The sequence below is a fragment of the Aplidium turbinatum genome, chromosome 13, assembly GCF_918807975.1.
Source record: "Aplidium turbinatum chromosome 13, kaAplTurb1.1, whole genome shotgun sequence".
Lineage (NCBI taxonomy): Eukaryota > Metazoa > Chordata > Ascidiacea > Aplousobranchia > Polyclinidae > Aplidium > Aplidium turbinatum.
The window spans coordinates 13591741-13610921 of record NC_137484.1 but is presented as its reverse complement, the minus strand read 5'-3'; the positions used below and the strand labels follow the sequence as shown (position 1 = coordinate 13610921).

The 19181-nt window shown below is 35.9% G+C and overlaps 2 protein-coding genes across 3 annotated transcripts; one reads left to right on the top strand and one right to left on the bottom strand.

Annotated features, from left to right (window-relative positions):
- The first annotated feature begins 1205 nt into the window (after positions 1 to 1205).
- On the top strand, positions 1206 to 8557 carry LOC145782061 (killer cell lectin-like receptor subfamily G member 1). 2 transcript variants are annotated; one of them, XM_082593795.1, is made up of 5 exons: positions 1206 to 1280; positions 4401 to 4545; positions 4972 to 5180; positions 7415 to 7517; positions 7934 to 8557. In XM_082593795.1, the coding sequence occupies exons 2-5, from the start codon at positions 4410 to 4412 to the stop codon at positions 8095 to 8097; spliced, it is 612 nt and encodes a 203-aa protein (XP_082449921.1). In that variant the 5' UTR covers positions 1206 to 1280; positions 4401 to 4409; the 3' UTR covers positions 8098 to 8557. The 2 variants fall into 2 exon arrangements, with proteins under 2 accessions (XP_082449921.1, XP_082449920.1); XM_082593794.1 differs by lacking the exon at positions 1206 to 1280 and adding an exon at positions 1623 to 1792.
- Positions 8558 to 9180: 623 nt separating this feature from the next.
- On the bottom strand, positions 9181 to 18626 carry LOC145782060 (growth hormone secretagogue receptor type 1-like). Its single transcript, XM_082593793.1, has 7 exons — positions 18522 to 18626; positions 14331 to 14474; positions 13804 to 13933; positions 13027 to 13155; positions 11394 to 11895; positions 11149 to 11290; positions 9181 to 10248 (listed from the first exon to the last, which is right to left on the bottom strand). The coding sequence occupies exons 1-7, from the start codon at positions 18602 to 18604 to the stop codon at positions 10140 to 10142; spliced, it is 1239 nt and encodes a 412-aa protein (XP_082449919.1). The 5' UTR covers positions 18605 to 18626; the 3' UTR covers positions 9181 to 10139.
- Between the last annotated feature and the right edge of the window lie 555 nt (positions 18627 to 19181).

The window sequence follows — 19181 nt, the reverse complement described above, 5'->3', positions numbered from 1 at the left end:
CAGAAATTTACTACAAACTTATTGATATAGACATTCAGTTTCATAACACTAACTAGCGTCCGAGAAGGTTTTCAGTAAAACAAATAGTCGATAGGCATAGGTATCCAACTATCCATGTGTTTTAAAAGTGATGCTTGGCGTGCTGTAGAAAAGCTACAGCCTGGGCCTATAGCATAGGCAGTAGCGTAGCCAGGAATTTTGACGGGGGGGGGGGGTTGACGCCCAGCGGCGGGAGGTCTGGGGGGCCTCCCCCAGAAATTTTTAAAAATCTACTTTGAATTTGGTGCATTCTGAGAGCATTTTCAACAAGAATGTGAGTATGAATATTCCTGTAAAATGGTGCTGTCCGGTGGCATAGCAAAAGGATAAGATCATGTTTTCTTCGGCATTTTTCGGAAATAAAGCTAAGTCTCTAGGCTATGTTTTCTTGTTGCTAATTCCTGGTTGAGATGTTTGGTATTGGCAAAACTCGGTCTTTTAATGCAGTTTTGTTTAAAATTAGGCAACTTTTTTTAGACTGAAAGCATCATTTTCAATATCGTGACGTCACACGTGTGCCAAAGGGGGGGTTGTAACCCCCAAAACCCCCCCCCCCTTTGGCTACGCCACTGAGCATAGGTAACTATTATCAAAAATAGACAACCAAAACAAAGTAACCTTGGCGGGTTTAACATTATGCATTACACACAAAAAGATATATAACATAATAACTCAAACGTTTACGACACGTACGTGTGTCCTCATTAGAAGTTACTTAAATCTGCAATGTAGGCCTATATAAAATGAAAAATTGTAAGATAAATTTGACTTTGCACTAGCCTATAACTGTAATGACCTAATTATTATGAAAAAGCTAAATAAAAAATTGAGGCACCTTATCTCACATTAACTTTTCCGACTTTTAATTTTAAAAATCTGTTTTTGGATTCATCAAGATTTATTTCTGAGATAGGGAATGGCAAATTTTGCGTTGACATTTCAAAATCAGGGACGAAAAAAATTCAAATCCAAGTATATGGTTAGCGCTAATTTTATTATTGTAATTATGAAACAGTGTGAAACAGGCTTCTGTGACAATGTAAAAATTTTATTGCAGAATATAGCGCAAGTTTTTGTGAAAAAGCTTTTCGAAAATTACTTGCTTTCAGAAAAAGAGAAAAAAATTAGCGAAGCGAGCGAATGTAAATCATAAATGTTTTTATCCAGGGCCGTTGAGAGATAGGCTATGTCGGGTCCCGTACCAATGAAATCATCAGACCCTACATCAAGACACTTTTAAGGTAAACGAATTATATTTTAAGAAACGCGATGGTTTCTTTAAGTTCTCGGGCCCCTTGGGGAGGTTATCTGGCCCAAATTATCTCTGGTTCAACGCTACTGTTTTTATCCTTATACCGCACTTTTAATTACATTTTTGGTCAAGAAGTGCGTCCATATTTTGACCGATAATCAATGTAGTTTGCGTAAAAAAAAGATTGTGGAGTATTGGACAACATGAATATCCTTTTCAATGCAACTTAACATAATAAAACTGAAAAAAAATGTGATAGGCTACTGTCAGTCGCTTATGGTAAAGTTCAATTTTTACTCTTACTAACCTTTGCTTGCAGCAGTAGGTAAGATAACACGACTAAAGCTGTTTTAAATTAAATAAATTTCAAACAAAATGTCCAAAAGTGAAAATGTTCAGCAATTGTGCATGGACAAAGCTCAAATGTGGCAAAGACTGACGTGCTTGGCATGCATTGTATCCTTCGTTTCATTCATTTTGAACATCACAGCACTCGCAATGGTAATAATTGCACAACTAAAGAACTAGATGTTCAGTGCGCAATTGTGTGTTGTCATCAAATCCCAGATTTTTCTAATCTCACACTGCATTGGTAGGCCACATTAGGTCATTTGATTTGTAGTCAAGTTGCGTCAATGACGAAATTTTACTTCTACATCACAATAAGTTAATGATAAATAATAAGTTAAGTTTAAAAAATGATCTTATAAAAAGATAAACAGTCGGCTGATGGGATATATTACACAATTTTACTTGTTTAATTCTAGAAAATAAACAACGCATGTTGGCCACTATGCCTAATTAATCAATCTATACCGCTACTGTTAATATTATTTAAAAAAAATTGTAGTTTGGCTATGAAACCAGGTTAACCTTATTCTTCCATTTTTCTTTAGCAGTAGGCTAATATATCCAATGGATTTTCAGTAGGTCTACTGTAAGAAAAAAGAAATTGTTTCTATTCTTGCCACTGCAACGCAATCATCAAAGTGTCATTTTGCACAAATTGTAGGGTAGGCTACTTGTTTTAATTTACAAAGTAATTGTAGTTTTGTATCTTCGATCAGTTTGTTAGTTGCACAAATGTGATAGTCTGCCCGGATAGCTTAGTTGGTTTAGCACAGGGGTTCTTAACCTTTTTTGTCTTGTTAACCCCTTGCCGAATGAAAAAAGTAAAATTTACCCCCACCATTTTGGTGGCCCCTTGTGATGTCCGTGTCCAGACTTCGAGGTCATAAATCTCGTTGCGACTTCTACTGACTTTTCAATCATCAATTGTTGGAAAATTTGTGCAAATTTATTTTTGTACTCTTCTACTCCACAGATCTAATTTTGTCTAAAAGCCCTGAATTTTATCATGTAGGCCTACATCTATAATGGTATCATCACTTTTTCCTTGAGTTTGCATATTAAGCTGGTTCAAACTTGAAAAAATGTCTGTCAAGTAAACCAATGCACCAATAAATTTGTGGTCGCCAAAGTGCTTATACTCATCGGGAATTTGCGTTCTCGATTTCACCATATAGTTCGAAAACTCGAGACAAAACAATACCCCTAAAGAGCCACCGAACTTCGGTGTGATAAAAGAGAACAGAGTGTTGTGATCTCATCTGCTCACAAACCACTTTGAAAAGACGATGTTTAAGAGCACGTGCCCTGATAAAATTCACACATTCAACCACATGCTTCAATACTGCTTTCAAATATTCTGGAAAGGCTTTATACTTGCCAGTGCATGTTGATGAAGGGCACAGTGAGTAGAAATGATGTTCGGTGCGGGTTTTTTCACCAGAGTTGTAAAGCCAGACTTAGCATTGAGCATAGAAGGGGCACCGTCTGTGCAAAGTGAACCCACATGTTTCCAGGATATATTATTTTGAAAGAAACTATCCATTTTTTCCAGAACATTAACCGCTTTGGTAGTCGTCTCTAAACTTTCGCACATCAAGAATTCCTCTTTCATCTCACCAGCATGCACATATCGACAGTAAACCAACAAATATGCACAGTTCGACACGTCAGTGACTCGTCTAGCTGAAGACTAATTCTTGCCTTACTAGCTCGAATTTCGTCTTTGTGGTCGAAGTTCTCATTAGGTTGTGTACTGTGAAAATGTAGCACACATACCCTGCTGAAATGAAACTGGTAGTCTACTTGGGTGGAGATAAAAGAAAAAGAAGAAAACTTACATTAAGCATAAATTTGAATCAAAATCGAATGCAACACTATCAGTTTTTTAATAACTTAAAAAATGAAGTTTGCTTTAATTTATGATTCAGTAAATTTACCCCCTCGGTAGGTGAAATTTACCCCCAGGGGGTAAATTTACCCCTGGTTTAGCGTCTGACTTCACCCACTAAGAAACTGCAAGATCAAGTGACGCTGGTTCGACTCTCGAAGTATGAGCTTGAGCAACGTATTTCAGGACGGGTTTCCATTCAGTGGCACCAAGTGGATGGAATAATTCAGATAAAACAATTTTTCAATAATCGGATGCTTCACCCTGTCAAAGTCGGTGATCGGGCCTGCGTTAGTGCTTCAAAACCTGTATGGGTAATTGGGTATGCAAAACTAACAGGATTGAACCCTCATAGAAGCTTTTCCAGTCCGAGAATAAAGATTCCCACAATAAATTGATCAAAATCAATAATCCACTTGCAATTTTAATCTGATATACAAAAAGAAATGAATTTATCACTCAACAAATAGACGATAACTGGAGTCTGATTAACAACATCAATCTCTGAAAATTAAGATATTTCGGAAACATAGCAAGAAGCAACTCGTTGAAAATTTTAATGTTGACTGGAATGGCACAAGACAAACGAACAAAAGGACGACATAAAATGAAATATCTTGACAATATCAAAGAAATTACGGAAATGAAAGATATGTTGGAAATACTATGAAAAACAAAAGACAGAACAAAATCGAGGCAGTTCATAACTTCATATGGGTGATCACAGCTGATCAAACATGATCAATTTGTTGAAGAAGAAGATACAAAACTAGGTTTTGTTTTCCATACGCACTCTATCGTGAACATTTTTACTTTCTAAATCTGGATTTGTCTGTCATATGACCGATATCATTTTTTTTCAAACTGCAGATAGGAACGATGCGATCAGACATAGACCAATCCAACACAAGATTCACTCAGTTGCACGAAAATCAAGCAGAAATAATACAAAATGTTTCAGTTGCGTCTTGGAAAAATATGACCAGATTCAAAAAAAACTTTCAAAAAAACACAGGTAAGTTTTAAATTTTGTTTACTAAGTAAAGCACATAATTATGGTATAGCTTGCTCACGTGAAAAAGTTTTCAACAAAATATTTTCGTTCAGATACAACTGGATAGTTTATTCAATAGGTGACTGTTTGTCTTAATCCTACACTCTTAAATAAAGGAAACTTAATCTGTGTGAGAAAACTCATATAGGAAACTTATAAAGGAAACTCATAAAGGAAACTCATTTGTGTGACAGTTTATTTCATTCTCAACTGGAGTAAAACACCAAGAAAATTAATATGAGCTTATTGTAGCTCTATTGCTCAAAAAATCTAGCTTGAATACCTTGAATGTGTGGTGCAAAATATATTTTATTTCATAACATAATATAACTTCTTAGTCGGTCAAATTTGTGCAAATATAACTTTTACTAAACACTCAAATTATAGTTGATGTCAGTAAGGACATTGAAAAGGCCAGTGCTGAAAGAAAAGTCATCGATAAGGATATTAGTCAAATCAAAAACTCTTTGGCTGACTTTAAAAGTGAGTGGAGAAGTGGATGTTCTGAAAACGGTTTGACAAATGGATCTCTGTGTTACGTTCTTTACATGGAAAAATCCAATTATACAGAAGCTGTTGAAAACTGCAGAGAGAAGGTGAGAGGTTTAACTTGGGTAAAAAGTAATTACGTCTGCAGCCTCTCGCGTCATTTGTTTTCATATATATACTGCTTTTTACAGCTTAAATAACCTAAACAAAAAAATAAAGTTGAATGGATAAGTTCGAACATGGAAAGTAATAAGTTAATATTTCCAACACTAAAAAAATATAGTGAGCTAAATTGCTGCAAATTAACGTAACGACTTTCTGCTCACCCTCAGTGATGTACGCGCATACAAAAAATATTGACGCCGTCAGCGCAACCGCAAACGTTCGAAAAACTATACGCCGCATGCGTCAACGCAACTTGTAAAAAAAGTTGGCGGCGTCAGCGTTAGCGCATACTCTAGCGCAAACTCATTTTGTTTGCTAGGTGCCAAACATTCACACGGTATAAACCACTTGAAACAACACACTTTTCAAGCCACTTCGCGATTTCTCGTTACAAGAAATTATCTTTTTGGCCGAAAGGCACATCTGGCATTGAAAATATAAGTTTTTGCCTTTCGAAGAAGAGAGCTTAAAATACTTTTCCATGATTGTAGGGCCATGGATTTGTATTATCATGCTCCATTTCACTTGGAGATTAGTATTACCGTAAATTATTCCCTGAATACAATAGTGTAGTGTAAGAAACTGTACCATATGCCTATCAAGAAAATCTAGTATTATACTAACTGTCGCTCCTAGTAATATACTAACTGTCGCTCCCTAAAAATCCATTATAAAAAAGACTATTTTTAACATGATTCCGTTTGAATAAGACTAATGTTGCTTGTAATGCCATAATTCTCTCAGTAAGCTCTATGCTTTTTTTTGATAAGATTTTTAAAAAGTGGGTTAATGGAAGACAAAACTGCCAGACACAAGCAAGTTTAGATTCTGAACTGCACAACTCTTTGTTATTAGCATTCAGGGATAGTTAGCATTACTAGTGTTATTAGCAGTAGGCTACTCAAAAGCCTCTCACAATTGGCCCCTGGATGCATGTTTTGCTAAACTGCTCATCAAGTTACAAAACATATATAATTACATACTTTTATGTAATTACATACTTACGCAACAGAATGTATAAATTGTCAAGTAAAAATTACCTTAGCTTGATAGCCTACTGTATGTAGGCCTACACATTACTACGCTACATAGCCTACAACAAGAATGACCGGCAAAGGCAAAGTAATGTACAGTACTACATATAACATACAGAATACAACATTATGCAAGCAATCACGGTCGGAGACCAAATATTTGAGTTTGTTTAGATACATAGGCTGCACTGCTCATTGCCTGAGAAGTTTCTGATTTGCCCCAAAATGCAAGACTTAACTAATATAAATTAAAGTGCTCACAATTGCTTACAAACGCCTTCAACACTGCTTGACTAAAAAAACTTCACACTACGAAGCCAAGTCATTGTTTACATTTTACATGGAGCGACATTACCAACCTACCTACTTGCTTGCTTACATTACATTCCTGTTCTGACCCGTAATTTACTAAGTAATTTCGCAGTAGGCCTAAGTTGTTTTAACTAATTCTTTCTTTTGTTCTGCAAGACTTCAGTCTCCACGTGGGACTCTAGCGTCAAAGGCAGTAGTGCGATATACAAACAAACTCCAGCTGACTGAACAATAGATGACACTGTGACACAACACTAGAACAATGGGCAATTGCAAGACGTCAACATTTCGCAGTTTGACAAAAAAAATAAATTGCAAACAACAACTAAGACATTAAAAAGTATGCGTTGACGCTATGCGCTAAAAAACCGCGAAAACTTTACGGCGCATCCTCAAGCGCAAACTATCCAAAAAAATGTGGCCGCAAGCGTTAGCGCAAACAAAAAGTCTACGCCGCATGTATGCGGCGTAGAATTTGCGGCGCATACGTACATCTCTGCTCACCCTATATGTTTAGAGACTTTGATGCATAGCTTATAAGCTTTACATAAAAATGTGCTGAATAAACTTTATGAAATTAGTCTATGATGTAAAGAGACATTAGCCTGCTGTAAGAAGCACTTCTTATTTAAACTGCTTTAAAAAAAAATTCAACATAAAATTTTACATTGATATTTATTTTAAGCTTACCCCATAAGCTGGTAACCTAATTAAGTCTAGTATTCAAGCGTGGACGTCGCTTTCATAGCAGCGACGTCCACGATTCAAGCACCTTGATCTTTTTGTGTTAATGAAACGTTTGCGCGTCAACTTTGTTACGAATGTCTCAGGGAGGGTCTTTAGCAAAGCTGTCGAACAAGGAAGTGGTAGAAGTTGTTACACAGACGTTTTCGCTACCATTTTTTGTGGACGCACGATTCGATCAGACGTCAGGTATAAATGTTCATGTTATTTTGATGGTAGGTTACAGAAAGCATTAGCCTAATTCGTAAAAATTCCAATGCAAAGAAAAGCATGATTTCATTTCAATACACCATTAAATAACTCATTTGTGGCAAGGGACTAAGCTATGTGAAATTTTTTAATTGTTTTAACATGTTAATAAAATGAAATACATATTCCGAAGATCTGCACTGAGCGGAAACTACTGTGAGCGACACGAATTCAATGTAACCGGCTATTAATCAGTTACGGAAATCTTTATCCAAAAAATCATCTTTGAAAGCATAACCTAACTTTGATAGTTCGGCGTTAATCCAACTATAGCCTACTATAGGCATAGGGGCGAACCGATATGTTTTCATTTATACAGTACAGTGTATATCTGAGTCTATTTTGCTTTCGTGAAGGTAAATGGAAAACAAGTTTGGATACGGATGCAAGTTTTCTGCCCTGGAAAATTGACAAACCTGGAAGTGATGGAGACTGCGCTTACGCTTTCAGATCTGGCTTTAAAACATGGCACTGTCACGCGCTGTTACAATATCTTTGCGAATTTTCACTTGCGTTTTAAGGAAAAATCTATAGTCTGGATGTAGAATAGGCTAGGTCTCCTGTCACTCTATGATTAGGCTACCACATGGATGACTGTTTGTTCGATTTGCAGCCTGAATAATCCCTTGCGTACAAATCGGTTGCTATTGCGCTGTAACACTGCGGTGAAAGGCTAAACAGCAATAGAACACGTATTGAAAAAGTTGTTTGCTAATGTTAATGCAATCTCTATTGTAGATAGTGAGAAGAAATAGTTTTCACTGAAATAGACTAAACCTTCGCTGCTTCCAGCAGTTGCCTTGCTGCATCTGTGATACACAGTATTGATGAACTGTAGCTGTGTTGCGTAATGAGCACAAATGCAAAGTAAAACATTGCTATTATTTTATAAAACACCTGAATCCTAATATGAGTGAAGTATGAGGCTTTTCAGTAAGCCATTACGGATTTAGAATAGCTTACATATTTATTGAAGCACAATTCACAAAAATAACACTGGTCAACATACTTTTATTGCGCTTTTTAATTAAGTAAACTTTTCTGGATAATTGTTGTGCATTGATTGTGAATTTGTGCTCGTTTTTTTCTGTAGAGTCTAGAACATCGAATTTCCAGCTATTTGCACTTTAACATTTTTAATAGTCACGTAGCCTAATTAGCATTCATGTAGCTACTGGACGTTTTGAAACAAAAAGACTGATACTGGAACTAGTGACGTCACTAGAAAGAAAATTTATTTAAGCAACGTTTGGGGAGAAAAGGTCATTGGGGAGAAAAGGTCATCTTGAATTTCAAACGGTATTAAAAAGTTGCAATAGTATTAACACATATCTTTGCGCATTAACACATGTCCGAGCTCCTTTCCGTTGCTACGTTCTTGGCTGAAACCGGATTGTGCAAACCACTGTAGACAAATCCTTAAGCAAAATGAAATGCTGATTTTTGCAAATCTGATAAGCTAGCTAGAAAAAAAGTAAAGACATTTTTTACATCAGCATTAAAAATGGGAAATACATAAAGCGATTTCTAATTCAAATTAACGAGTGCACAGTGCAATCAATCAGGAAGCCTAAGCAAAGATCAGCAAAAATATTTTGAGGCATTTGCTATACACCTCTTATGTTGTTATTTAGCCTACTCGAAATTTGTGGAAATAAACAAACTTATGTTGTAGGCAACTCCCAAGCGAAAAACATCCAAGGCTATCAGAAAAATAAACAGCAAATCATAGTCGAAAAATACGCAGATTTATGTGACAAATAGCATTAATGCCATAGACTCTTATTGAGGTGATCCTACGTGGGATAGGTTGAAACGTGACAAATCATTTGTGTTGGGTGTTGATGCATCTACTTCACATAAGTTCATACACAAAAATTTATTGTTGAGGTGATGTCAATAAATTAGCAAAACAAGTAAAGTTGCACTCTTGTTTTGTACATACTACGCCCGATACTGCTGTACAATTGTACATAAGTGGCTCTCAAACTCTTTATAGCGTCGTTTTAATTTGTCAAGTGCGCTGTATCAAACTTCATCAACGAAAACATGTTTGTAATGAAAGGCCATGAAGTTTAATTACATTGTCAGTACATAGGCTATAATTCTACTCACTGGATTATTTGCTTGTTTGTTAATTTTTACAGCTTATACGAAACATTGCACCAAAAAAGGGTGAGAAGCTCTGTAAGCTGAGGGTGGTAAACTTGTATCATTTGTCTGACGTAATGATGCAGAGCAATAAATATGTATCAGCAACCAATTTCTTTCAATTGTCTTTTTTAAAAGAGTTCGTTGCAGAATGAAATTAGTACAGCGCAAACTGGGAGTCCATGGGATACTTCTAGAGTAAATTCAGGCCCGAAATTTTTTAGGGGGCCATAATCTTTCCAGGTGGCCAAAAAGGTCGATAAAAACACGATAAGCTATATGGTGTTTTGTATAGTGCATCGGTATTAAGTATCTAGCCCAAATCACCCCTTTAACGCCTCTGAATGCAATGAATCTTCATGCTGCAGCAAAAGTGGATAGACCATGATCTCTTTTGCTTTAGTGGATATGTCAAAGATTGTTTGAAGATCCCGGTTGGGAGCCATGGTGTCTTTCTCTGTTCTTTGATGAAGGACGACAGGCAGATTTCAACATTTGTATTGTTTCTTTTCGCATTTTTCTTGTAAAATAAATAAAGTTTGTCGTTATTTTTTGTTTAATCGACTTTTAAATACAAGTTTGCAAAAACAAATCGTATAATTTTATAGACCTTATAATTTTATATACAAGTTCTCATGAGGCTGCACCGGCACTTAATAATCATATGTTTCTGCTGCATCAGCGAAATGAAAAGCAGGCCTACGATAATATTTTCTACTTGATGTTGGGAATAGTTAATAATTAGTTAAGATTAAGCTAATATTATCGTAGGTTAATATTAAGGCTATCGCAAACTAATATTATAGAAGAGTTAATATTAAACTAATATTATCGTAGGCCTGCTGTTCCCGACAATTTTCACCAAATCAAACGTCATATAAAAACCGTTATGGTCTACTTAACCTAGCTGGCATCTTACGTCATGGAAATTGCTAGAAAATGTCCAAATATTGCACCATCGGTCGTAAGACCTGATGAAATATTGCATCACTACCTTTGAACACCGGTTTGAATTGCGTGACAATGTCTTTCATTATTGCGTCACAGTTACTGTCTACGTGCATCTGAGATATCGCAAATTATTGTAGTCATTTGTAAAACTGTTTGTTGGAAGTCAGTCGCATATTTAACTGTTTGCTTGGTGCTTGCTAGCTGGACAAATTTTCCGTCTTTTATCTAAGTAATCTGTTCTGTAGTGACAAGTTTTAGTGGTGTACGGCGTTGCATCCAATTTCGACAGCCAGGTGGCTAATTTTACAGAAATACAAATTTGAATAGACGTTTCGAAGGAGTGTTTCTTTTTCGGTCATTACATACAGACGAACGGATCCGGGAACTTTATGTTACAATTTTCCCACGAAGAGATTATGGTTTACCGCTGTGACCACCTGCATCCTGAGAAAAAACAAAACTAACTTACTTGGAAGCCAAGTTGTAAAAAATTGGGTTCAAGCATTCAGAAAGTCTCAACAAGAAATATTGTATCATGGCGAATCTCCAATCAAAGTCATTTGATTTTGTAGTGCCAGTGTGGACGATAAATACAGTATGAAAATGAAACGCTGAAAAAAAAATGGAAGGATAATAATTAATTAACAAGCAAAAATAATCATTTCTATTAACATTTGAATTATCATTACAAGCGCTTTTTTGCGCAGCACAAACCTGTGACAGGAATGTAGCCCAAAAGAAAAGAGCCAACGATTAGAAATAGCTGAAGGATTGCTTGCTTGTCTTTTCGCCATCTACGCTCAGCTGGTGTCTCCCTTTTGTGCGTATCTCTTCTGCAATTTTTTGGTGATGGTTTTGGCGTGGTGATGCTATTGTTACTTGGAAGAGAACTCATTGTACAGACAACAGACAATGCACGAAATGGCTTGGGCGAGTGGGCACTATGTTCTCCAGGTGGGACTCGTTTTTGTCTTAGCAAGAATGCAATTGTTGTCGAAATTCCAACAATTGATAGCGCCGGAACAAAGAGAAACATGCTGTACAAGATTTGTACGTAAACTTGCCAAGTTGGAATCCAATATGGCGACAGGCTGCATGAAGCAAAGTGAGCTCTTAACAAGTCATTTTCACGATCAATGTCGTTAACCGTGTTGAAGAGAAAATGAGGAAAAAATCCACACAAGAACGTAATGATCCAAATGCTTCCAATCCACAGCTACAGTACAACAACAAGTCAACAGTGAAACAAACTTTTGGTAAGGAATGGCTATTTTAAGATAAAATTGAGCTTCCATCAAGTCACGTTGCCCAATCCGCATAAAATATGATTAAGGTTAAAAGTTCCAAAAGTCACTGAGTGTCAGAGGGATATGTATGAGGTCGTATGTCATATAAAGATAATAATTGACTAATTAAGTACAGTATTCAAGAACTACACCACACAAGTGATAAAAATCAACAATAGTCACTTTTTAAGGCTTTCCCAGATAGCAAATCAATCAATTTTCTCATTGATTCAACATCTGCAAATGTTGAATCAATGAGTAAAAGCAGTTGATTTGCTACCAAGGTGCTATTTAGAGTGAGATGATAACTCTTAAAACTATTCTATTTTGCAACTTTTTTGGTTGAAATGTAAGGAAATGCTTTTTAAAAAAGTTTATTCGAACAGTCTTTAAACGCTGAACTTTATATTGAAACAAAATATCTTAAAATACTTTTGAACTGAGCTCCTGCAAGCCTGAAAAATCAAAAAATTGCTTTTCTTCACTTCGAATTCAAATTTCTCTTCCCACAAAACGACAGGCCTAAGGAAGGAAAATGAAGCAAAGTATTTTATATCAAAACGAAACAAAATATATCAAAGTTTGATAAAAGAACCTTTTGTTTTTTAATGCTGCTGTTTATGACCTGTGTTTCTGTTAGTTTCAAATTTCAGTTAAAGAAGCTCAACTTTTTATGTAAATTATACAGCATCGCAATAATTTCATTAATTAACATGACATTTGGGTACGTTGCATAATTATAATTTTTCCAACATTATGTGCGGTGATAGAATCTTTTTAACATCTACGATGGCAAATGTCGATAGTGTCACATGTTTGGTAACATTCATTTGGGTTTCCTTTTCAAGATTACAGGTTTGCAAGTGAAACTTTTCGTCTCGTAGGCTCAGCTCAACACTTCAGTAAAGCATAATAAATTAACACAGAAAAGACTGCGCTTATTAGACACATTTAGTTTTAGACTTAATTTAAGTCTGTAAATCTCATTGAGCTTTTTAACCTTTGTCGTGGCATTTCAAATAGGTTGACTAGAAAATGAAAATATTGAAACTGAAACTTACTTTCATATAAGTCGAACTTATTCTTTTGAACTTTGTCGGCCACCGCACGCCAATGAGTCGTAAAACAGCAAAAGAAAAAATATGTAAAGCCGTTGAAAACGACGTCCAAAGATCAAGTCCCCAGTAAAACTGTGATAACAAAATAATGTCATTGAAAAGCTAGAATAGTAGGTGTTAGTATGTTGAAATTAGTCTAGCTTACATTCGACAGTACAATATGCAGGCTATCTGCACTCTGTTGAAATGGTTAATGGTTTACGTCAGCGGTGCCCAAAAGTGCGACATGCCGCATGGCGCCCGTGTTAACATTGTATTTGCGGTCCCGACTGGGCTGTATAGCTAGATGCTGGAATATACAATCTTAAAATTTGGGCCAAATTTCAAGGAAAAATGAGAGAAAATTTTAATGAAGCGAATAAAACTCACGAAAAGCGAAATACAACCTGTGGCTATAAAAACTTTAGGCACCCCTGGTGAAACATAATTTAAAATATTTTGTTTTGAGCTGTTATTTCAGTGATGTCAAAGCTTTGAATTAAAAAAAAGGAGAATTTTTTGAATTTGTTTTGAGTTTCTGTATACTGCGACGCAAACGTAAAGTCATGCAAATGCCAATATCAGAAATGGCATTGATACAGTTAATTAATAAAAGCTACTCATGGACTTGTTTGTGAAACAACTAGACTATAGCCTACATCCAAAACTATAAATTATTTTTAACGTTGCATGTTAACTGATATTTGTTAGAAATGTAAGGTGCACCTACAAGCAACTCACTCTGCAAAAAAACTCCGGCAGATAAAAGTATTCAAATCCCCACGTTCTTCTATAAAGGAAAAAAATGCTCGCAAATGCGGACAAAATGTCTGATACGCATATGCTTTGAAGAAAGGTGAAATAATGGTTCCTGCAAGATCAATAACATATGAATAATGGACAAAGCTTTCTAGACCGTATGCAAAGAAAACAAGTGTTTCTGTAGTTTGCAAACTTGAACGATTTTTATTCCGCATCAAGTTCAGAAGAAAAGTAGCGACACTCATAAAATCATAGAAATGTGATGTCATGATTTTAATACTTCTTTCAACACCACGTAATCTCCATATCGGCCAAGTATTGCTAATGTATGATGTAAAATCATGTAATGCATAGTAATCAACACTATAAAATATCACAAATAAAATGTCAGTGGGCTAGGCTACCATTTGCACGTAAGTAGGTATGCATAACATTACGTTATGTATTTCCTGAAGTAACTGCGTCTTACATTGAAAAAAAAATGCTGACTAGGTTATTGAACATACCTCAGTCGAGAAGAGGAATGTATTACTGCAATTGTGACGGAGTTAGCGATAACTCCAAAGACGAAAAAGATGGCGATGGTGCACGTAGACACTATTATCCACGCTGTGTTGAAAGGAAGCTCGTAAGTGTGACCATTCTGCGACCTGGTAAACAAAAGGAAATCTTGTAATCATCATTCACTGTGAAACCCCACAACCGACCGCAAAAGTACGGCCTGCTTTTCACGTTTTCAATCAAGGAGAAAGGGGCTTGGAATTTTGAAGGTCGTGTGCAGCACAATGTTTGTTGAACAAATTAACTATACTGTGATGATGTGTCTACATCGTCAGATTTGTTTTCGCATTTTTCTTCTATAATATTTCAGTGGACGTTTAACCAAAAAATTTTAGAATGATCTTTTTTAGTTCAAACCCCTTGACTTAAAACTTGCATCCACAAATTATATTAGCTTTGAAGAGTCCGCCTCTGAATCGGTAGACGTGGGTTGAATACCTCGTCACGTCATACCAAAACCTTTTAAAGGTGATGCTGAATCTTATTCCTTCCTGATACTCAACAATGAAGTCTGAGTAATCATCTAATCGACTGTGTCTCAGGTTACGCTGACACTTTGTAAATCACTAAGAGCAGGGAAAATCCACGTAAAAAGAAACTTGCTATTTTCTACAAATTAATACAAGCTTTAATTTTATTGTAGTTATTGCTTCCAAAGTCTAAAGCAAGTTTAACAACGTCCTAAATTCCATTTTAGTTTATTTTGTCACTTGAACTGAATTCAATTGAACAAGCACAATGTTCAATGCGAAAAACCTGTAGCCTAGTCGCATTTTTTCTTTCGGGCATTTTATCAATCGAAAAATTGTAGTGCATAAGCCTAACCAAATAATTAATCAATAAATAAACTGTAAGTTACAACAAAAAATTCCAAGAAAGGCATTACAAATTAAAATGTAAAAAAAATAAGATTAGGCTACGTCATAAATTAAATATCACAAAGCTGCTTTCCATGCAATAGTAAAAACAAAATCAAAAAAGGCTATCTGAGTAGGAGACGTCACCATCGCCACATAATTACAGCCAAACTGATATAAATCAATATTAAAAGTATAAATTTCCTTAGGGCTACATTTGCGACTGAGACAAAGGTGAAGGTTTAGTTCTCAAGAAAAATCGTCAGCCTGTTACACTGTTACGTAGACGTAGTTAGAACGAATTTTTAGTCTGATGCAGGTGAGTTAAATATTTTATGAAGGGAAGATGTAATCACACCTGGTGAATTTAATGACACAGAGTGGACGTATGATTTCTGATTTTTTTCATTATTATACGATACTGTAACTTCTTGTTAAAATGAGATCAATCTCTCCTTCCAAGATAGAACAATTAGTTGCTTATTTGACATATCAAAACCTTTTTAGTAAAACCGTTTCTCTGGGTCTGGTCTAAATAAAATAGATGAACAACAGTGCTGTGTTAAGGGGAGGGCCAAGGGGGGCCTGGCCCCCGGGCCCACCATCTCAGGGGGCCCACAAATAACAGACGTTTACGTTTCAGTAAAGTTTTTTTTGATTTTCTAAAGTTTACTGCGTGTACTTGTCTATTAAAAAGATGATTTAGGTCTTATTATACTAAAACATCTCAAATTTGGGCCCTTGCTACACTGAAACATCTCTAAAAGCACCATTACTATCTTAAAAGAAAGTTAAAATGCGATAACGTTAGTAACATGATCTGCAGAAATGTATTTAACATATATATAACAGGTGGGACGCAATTGAATATTGAATTCAAGAAGGGCCCAATTGCCACAAACTGTTTTTGCACAATCATTTTAATTATTTTGGTCATTTATTTTTGTGGTGAAACTTCGATAATGATTATATGCTTAAAGATACTGGTAAGAAGCATCATACCTAATAAGTTCACTCGGTGAAGATTCTGTGGAGAAACTATTTAGAAGTTGAAGTGTAATTGATGTAGTTGGGCCAATTTCAAAGTCAATGGAAATATTGATAGGGTATTTTTTATGTGTTTACCGATATGTTTGAAAAATTTGGCTGTTTTTTTAGTATAATTTACAAAACATTGAAAGAAATTGGAAAGCACAAATAGTGAAATGAAAAAAATACTAGAGGGCCCTTTTTGAATTCACATACCGGTATTCAATTTTTTTTTATTGAAAGAAATCAGAAAGCACAAAAGTGAAATGAAAAAAAAAATGGAGTTGGGCCCTTTGTGAATTCACATACCTATATATTCAATTTATTTTATGATTTATCATTTCATTTTTAACATTTACAATACCGCAATTATAAATATCCTTGACTAGTGATGTCACAAGCAGAAAAAACCTGTCCGCTGCCGCACTGCACATGTCTTCCCGTACACTGCAACGCAAAACATCTCGAAATGTTATACTGCCTCGGCAGTCTGCACCATGAAAAATAAGAGGGCACTTGTGCAAGTGCACATCAAATGCAAGGGAATCTATTAAACAAAAGCAAATTTTGGAAAAAATTTAGGGCCTACTTAGGCAATTGAGAAACTTGCACCACTTGTTATCCACCTTTTATAGCTCATCTGAGTTGCTTTTTATTGAATGCTGGATACTTTTAGCAGAAACGTTCTTCTGTATTTACTGTTTTCTGAATATATACACATGAAATTTCTCTTATCTTTAAATACCTAAAAGGCCTGGCATATCACATGTTGTATGGTAGCCCACTGAAATTGCTTTGATCCAAAATAAAAATCATTCTTTCACAAGTGACCTGTTTAAGTGTTTATTCTTGACACTAACCAAGACTACCATACCCTAAAAACTTTAATTAACTTGAATGCCTGCATAAAATAATGAAACCTTTGCCTTGGAATGAAATATTGTTAAATAAAAATAATTGAACACCTGATTCTCAAAACTCTTGACACTGTTTTTGTTTACAAATTACTATCACAATGTTTTTACCTTGGTTGACAGAACAAGTAGTGTTGCCAGATAAACCATAAAAATGGTGAAAAACAATAATGTTACCAGACCAGATGACCAAATCTGAATGAAAATTAATAATTTCTTCAGTTTTGGTTTTATCCTCAGATTTTATCGCGGTACCACGACACAAAGTTCAAACAGTCAAAATTCTGCGCGGTACGGTGGTATGACCGCGTCGTGACTTGTAACTATACTCCATTGCCAGTATTTTTTTTATTAGAAATTGTTAACGCTTTTGGCTTTCATTCCGAGCAAAGGTGTAGCTAAGAAATAATAGACCTGTGTTTGCGGTTACTTACACTTGCGTTGTTTTCTAAACTGGTGAGAAAGTCTATTGAAGTGAACCACATTTCCATGTCAGTGCAGTGAAAGTACACACAATACTATAGGTCTGCTTGACGATAGAGGGCCCAAAATTATTCTGGCCCCGGGGCCCACAAAGGGTTTAACACAGCACTGATGAACAAGAAAAACTGGGCCAATAACTTTCTACTTTGCTATGCTTCAAAGCATATAAATTGACTTTGGAATTGATAAAAAAATTACAAATTGACAGCACATCGCCTTGACTAGCTTACTTGTGTGAAAAAGGTTTCTGTCTGATCTGCACTGAATCTACCACAAAGTCATGTTTGTTTGTTTGTTTGTTTGTTTATCTTTATCCTGCATTGCGGGAAAGCGGACTTGAGCGTTATGCATCGGTGTACGCCTTCCGACGTACACCTGACCCACGCTGCAGCCGACGGCAATGTCTGTTTCCGGTTGTCTACTCTACTTATGACTTAAGTTTGGTACTACCCATTACTCGAAATCGATCACTAGGTAGAGGCAATTATCGTAAAGTTTTTTGCCCAGAGAAACAACAGCAAGTGCGCGGGTGGCTGGAGTCGAACATGCAGGCTCTCGACTGCGAGCCCAACGCGCTAACCACTCGGCCACGGCTGCCGACACGGCTGCCGACTGCCGTCATGCTTTTTTATAAGAACCATCACAGTTCATTGAGCGACAGTTTATCGAAATACATTTTTAAATAAACTAATTTACTGAAACTATTTCTCTTGAAGGAAATGATACTAGGGAAGTCAACCTATAATGGTTTTGTTTAAATTTAGAACGAAGGGTGTCAAAACAAAACTTCTCTCAGCCTGCTTCAAGACGATGGTGAGAAAGTTACAAATAGCCTTCTTAACTATGCACTCACGTAAAATTTGTCAAGTTTCCAGCGAGTGTTGAAGTTTCGCCAGTTGTTGACATTATTTCAAGAGAAGCAGTTGACGATGACATGTTGCAGTTTGATAACTAATTGTTTAAAACATTTTCTGCATTTTGAAACAAAAGTTACACTTTTCCAAAGACAATATAAAATTGCATCTTTCCTCGATAATAATTAGATTGTGCTATTTCAATAACTTTTGATTTGCTGTCTAGGTTAGCCTACTCAAAATTATCGATAGCTTTTGGGTAAGGTTCCTGCTTAGGCTCTATGTTAAGCCTACATGATAAATAACTTTTACAACAGACTTGTTGCTTTTATGTGCTAGGCGTTCACGAATACCACACGTTTCTAAATTCCCCATCCATCCGACGTGTTACCTCAGACGTAAACAAGAAGTCGCACACTGCAGGTAGGTAGGTCACAGAATGGAAGAAGAGGATACGATCTGAGTCTGAGTTTCTGCGGTGTATATTCTGTCTGCTGTTTTGATGACGAGCAGTATTTTTCCAACGACAGTCTGACGTCACTCATAATTACGTGCGAAGGAATTGTTTTACAATTTTCTAAATTTGTCAATGATTGATCCTTCCAGAAAAATGATTTCTTTCATTTGAAAGTAAGTTACAAATAAAGCTTTGCTAACTT

Bases quoted from the DNA above. Each gene is read 5' to 3' on its own strand.
- LOC145782061 (XM_082593794.1), top strand. From the start codon at position 1,667: ATGTCCAAAAGTGAAAATGTTCAGCAATTGTGCATGGACAAAGCTCAA. The intron at 4,546-4,971 runs GTAAGTTTTAAA...CTCAAATTATAG, and splicing joins AAACTTTCAAAAAAACACAG to TTGATGTCAGTAAGGACATT. The intron at 7,518-7,933 runs GTATAAATGTTC...GCTTTCGTGAAG, and splicing joins ACGATTCGATCAGACGTCAG to GTAAATGGAAAACAAGTTTG.
- LOC145782060 (XM_082593793.1), bottom strand. From the start codon at position 18,604: ATGTCATCGTCAACTGCTTCTCTTGAAATAATGTCAACAACTGGCGAA. The intron at 11,896-13,026 runs GTAAGTTTCAGT...GTTGTACTGTAG, and splicing joins TAAGTTCGACTTATATGAAA to CTGTGGATTGGAAGCATTTG. The intron at 10,249-11,148 runs GTAAGTTAGTTT...TTATTTTACAAG, and splicing joins TTTTACAACTTGGCTTCCAA to AAAAATGCGAAAAGAAACAA.